Here is a 4,469-nt window from a genome sequence, read left to right as displayed (position 1 = left end):
TTCTTTCTTTTGTATAAAGGTTTTTCAAAAAAAAATTTTATGATGAATAAAATATTTAAATTTATAGAACTATATACCAATCCGTTTATACTTTTGGGGTCACAAGTAAAACAATAAAATGAGGTTTTAGGTTTTTTAAAAATTAAGAAAAAATTCTTTTAGGTTCCTTAAAAGTTAGTAAAAGAAATTTTGGACCCTTAAAAGTTAAAGCAACTTTTGAGGCCCTTTAAAAGTTAAAAAGTATTTTTTAAACCCTTTAAAAACTAGAAAATAATATTTTGAACTCCTTTTAGCTTTGAACCCTAAGCGGCCGTAGCTCCAAATGATCTTAGATTGACCCTGACTATGAGAAAAGAAGGAAAACAAAACTTACAATCCTAAAAAGAGAAATATTGATATTAGAAGAAAGGAGTCTAATGGTTGATTAACATTAATGAGCACTTGAAAACAAAATGAAAACTCTAAATTTGAAATAAAACCAATAAGCTACAGAAAAAAATTATAAGTTAAATTAAAATTTTTGCCATGTGTTATCAGTCCTATCAAACCATTATCATTGATGTGAGAGAACTACAGATAAAGTAAAAGTGTGGTAATGGTGGGAGGTAATGGTGTGAGAGAACTACAGATAAAGTAAAAGTGTGGTTGATATTAATTGTAAATTTAGTTTTGTGTAACAAATGATTTAATTTTAAACTTTTAGATTATATTTCATTACATATAAGATAACAATTGTGGTCATATATATATATATATTACTATATATAATCTCTCCAAAAACTTTCTATATCACTAATTTAAAACCTTAAAAAAATGCCGAAACTGTCGTTTACATCTAACACAAAATAGAAAAAGTTATTTCGCTTTAAAATAATATAAATAAATAATTGTTTTTATTTTTATTTTTTAATTTCACCGCTACTAAGAACTAATCCTTTTCATTCTGGTTTTTCGACACTCCAAATTTTCAGATTTCCTTTCCTTTCTCACCGGAAAATGAAAAACATGGGCGACTTTCCGACGTTTCTAGTCGTCGCACTTTTGATCTTCAGTTGTCTTTCCTATGTTAGATCCGACGCTTCCGATCACCGTTACAAGGACGGTGACGCTGTACCTCTTTACGCCAATAAGGTTGGCCCCTTTCACAACCCCAGGTAATCCTATCATTTCAGGTTTCTGTTTAATAAATCTGATTTTAGATCTGGAAGTTGTATATCTTTCGGGTCCCAAATCAACGCTCTTTTTTCCGTTTCATAGGATCGTGTTTGGAACATTTAAATTAAATTAAACTTAATTCAAATCTTTTTGCTTTAAGTTTATTGTTGAATTAGCTGTTTTAATTTGGTTTGTTTGATTCCAGTGAAACCTATCGCTACTTCGATCTACCCTTCTGTTCTCCAGGTTCTTTTTTTGGTTTTTAATTTTGTGTTAAATTTTACATCTTAACCAATTATGCTTCAATTTCAATAAAATGTTATATAATTTTCCATGGAATTTAGATCATGTAACGGAGAAGAGAGAAGCTTTAGGTGAGGTTTTGAATGGAGATCGACTCGTGAGTGCTCCTTATAAATTGAATTTTAAAGAGGAAAAAGATTCTTCTGTTGTTTGTAAGAAGAAGCTTTTAAAAGATGAGGTTGCCTTTTTCCGAAAGGCTGTTGACAAGGACTATTATTTCCAAATGTACTATGATGATTTGCCAATCTGGGGTTTTATCGGAAAAGTTGATAAGGAAGGAAAAACTGATCCGAGCGAGTACAAATATTTCCTTTTCAAGCATATCCAGTTCGATGTCCTTTATAACAAGGACCGTGTTATTGAGGTTAATGCAAGGATGGATCCTCACTCGCTTGTGGACTTGACCGAGGATAAGGAAGTTGATGCTGAGTTCATGTATTCTGCGAAATGGAAGGAAACTGAAACCCCTTTTGAGAAAAGGATGGACAAGTACTCAATGTCTTCTTCTTTGCCACATCATTTGGAGATTCATTGGTTTTCGATTATCAACTCTTGCGTCACAGTTCTCCTTTTGACTGGTTTCCTTGCAACGATTCTCCTGCGGGTTTTGAAGAATGATTTCATCAAGTGAGATCTATTCAAATCTATTTGTACATTTTCTCATATTTTTGTTATTTCTTTTTGGTCATTGGTTGCTGTGAATGTTTGATTTCTTATGAAAGGTATGGTCAAGATGAAGAAGCAGCTGATGACCAAGAAGAAACTGGATGGAAATATATTCACGGAGATGTATTCCGGTTCCCAAAGTACAAATCTTTGTTTGCTGCTGCTCTTGGATCTGGAACTCAGCTGTTTACTTTGTAAGGATCCCATTGATTTGGTATTTGTGATTCTTTCAGATTTGTGAACTTGAGTAATTATATTGTGATCTATATGTCGCATATAGATTTTTGTCTTCTCTAATTTCTTTTGAATCTTTGAATGACTGCCAGAACCGTTTTCATTTTTATGCTTGCATTGGTTGGTGTCTTTTATCCGTACAATCGAGGAGCTCTATTCACTGCCCTTGTGGTCATATATGCACTTACATCAGGAATTGCAGGATATACTGCAACTTCTTTCTATTGTCAGCTTGAAGGAAACAACTGGGTACGTATAGATGGAGTCTGTCTGCTAGTATTGAAATGTTAAAAGTGATGCTTCTAAAATTTAGGCCTGTAAGTGTGCTAATCTATTTATTTCATGGAATGACAGGTTAGGAATCTCTTATTGACTGGCTGTCTTTTCTGTGGTCCGTTGTTTCTCACATTCTGCTTCCTTAACACGGTTGCTATTGTATACAGTGCAACTGCTGCACTGCCTTTTGGAACTATTGTAGTAATAGTCCTTATATGGACACTAGTGACATCTCCATTGCTTGTTCTGGGTGGAATTGCTGGCAAAAATAGCAAGGCTGAGTTCCAAGCTCCTTGCCGCACCACAAAGTATCCTCGAGAGATTCCACCATTGCCGTGGTACAGGAGTGCCATTCCTCAGATGGCAATGGCTGGATTTCTTCCTTTTAGTGCCATCTACATTGAGCTTTACTACATATTCGCCAGCGTTTGGGGCCACAGGATCTATACTATATACAGCATCTTGTTTATTGTCTTCATCATCCTTCTGATTGTCACTGCTTTTATAACTGTGGCTTTGACATACTTCCAACTCGCTGCTGAAGATCATGAATGGTGGTGGAGGTACATAATTTCTCTAATTCTGCATTTACCTCTCCATTGTTTTCTATGCTTGCACTTTGAAAGTATTAGAAAATTTGCAATTTGATAGCATTATTCTCACCCGCTTCTCTTCCAGTTTGTCGTTCACAACAATTAAATTTTCATGCCATTTGATGAATGTTGTGCAATTTAAGAACTGTTTACAGATAATTGAATGCTGGTTAGACTCATGCTACCTTTGGGGTTGGTTTCATTTGTACTTCCACTTTATGGCGTTTGGTTGTTAAATCTGTTTGATCACAAGTTTGTTCTGTTGAAGCATTTAGTTTATAATGAGATCCAAGTGTTACATTATTTCATTTTTACCCATCCGAGTGCTTTATTTGTTACAGGTCTTTCCTCTGTGGTGGATCAACTGGTATCTTTATCTACGCTTACTGCTTGTATTATTACTACGCTCGATCAGACATGTCTGGATTTATGCAAACCTCGTTCTTCTTTGGTTATATGGCCTGCATCTGCTACGGATTCTTCCTCATGCTCGGGACAGTTGGTTTCCGTGCCTCGCTACTCTTTGTCCGTCACATATACAGGTCTATCAAATGCGAGTGACAGGTTATTTTTCATTTCCTTCCATTCTGTCATAGAAAATTTTCTATGATTTTTGTTAGATATTTAGCAGGAATTGGAGAAGTGCCTTAAATTGACAGCTAGCAAATAGTTGATGCATATGGGTGGCAGAGGGCCTTGGATTAAGTTTTAGGCATCATCTATTTATTAATATTTGGGTTCTATATAAACACCATGAGACAGATTTGTTTAGGATGCTGTTATTTTTATACTTTTATCATATAAAATTGATCCTTTTTTTTTTTCTTGATGATTCAAAATCTAGTTTTCTTTTTATCAACTACTTTAATTTTACTGTAAAATAATTATTATTTCCTACAGTTTATGTAAAAAGAGAAGGAAAACCTGGAACGGTCCGTCAGATAGATACTGTTCTAATGAACCTGGTATATGAATTTTGTAATTACAGAAATAAAACAGATTTAGATAGCAAATTTATTTTAGGTTGGTATATATTATTTTTAAAATTTTTGTTAAATATTTATATTATTTTTAATTTAGGTAATTTGACGTTTTTCTAATATTTATAGTATTATCGTACTACTAGATTTAATTTTTATATAATATGTATAAAAATAATTTAATAAATATAATATTCGAACTTTCTTAAAACAATGATTAAAGCTCAAACTTTACTAAATGGGTTTATTGTTTTGAGTTATT

At 33.2% G+C, this 4,469-nt stretch overlaps 1 protein-coding gene across 1 annotated transcript; it reads left to right on the top strand.

Moving 5' to 3' along the window:
- Positions 1-830: 830 nt before the first annotated feature.
- Positions 831-4,050, top strand: LOC105765794 (transmembrane 9 superfamily member 3). The gene is made up of 7 exons (XM_012585043.2): positions 831-1,154; positions 1,361-1,401; positions 1,500-2,085; positions 2,181-2,318; positions 2,451-2,607; positions 2,713-3,197; positions 3,569-4,050. Exons 1-7 carry the CDS (start codon positions 997-999, stop codon positions 3,786-3,788), a joined length of 1,785 nt encoding a protein of 594 aa, XP_012440497.1. The 5' UTR covers positions 831-996; the 3' UTR covers positions 3,789-4,050.
- Positions 4,051-4,469: the final 419 nt, after the last annotated feature.

This window comes from Gossypium raimondii, chromosome 5 (assembly GCF_025698545.1).
Source record: "Gossypium raimondii isolate GPD5lz chromosome 5, ASM2569854v1, whole genome shotgun sequence".
Lineage (NCBI taxonomy): Eukaryota > Viridiplantae > Streptophyta > Magnoliopsida > Malvales > Malvaceae > Gossypium > Gossypium raimondii.
This window is presented reverse-complemented; position numbering and strand designations above follow the sequence as displayed.

Excerpts from the sequence above, each read along its gene's own strand:
- LOC105765794 (XM_012585043.2), top strand. The coding sequence starts at position 997 with ATGAAAAACATGGGCGACTTTCCGACGTTTCTAGTCGTCGCACTTTTG. Across the intron at positions 2,086-2,180 it reads TTGAAGAATGATTTCATCAA|GTATGGTCAAGATGAAGAAG; the intron begins GTGAGATCTATT and ends TTCTTATGAAAG. Across the intron at positions 2,319-2,450 it reads GGAACTCAGCTGTTTACTTT|AACCGTTTTCATTTTTATGC; the intron begins GTAAGGATCCCA and ends AATGACTGCCAG.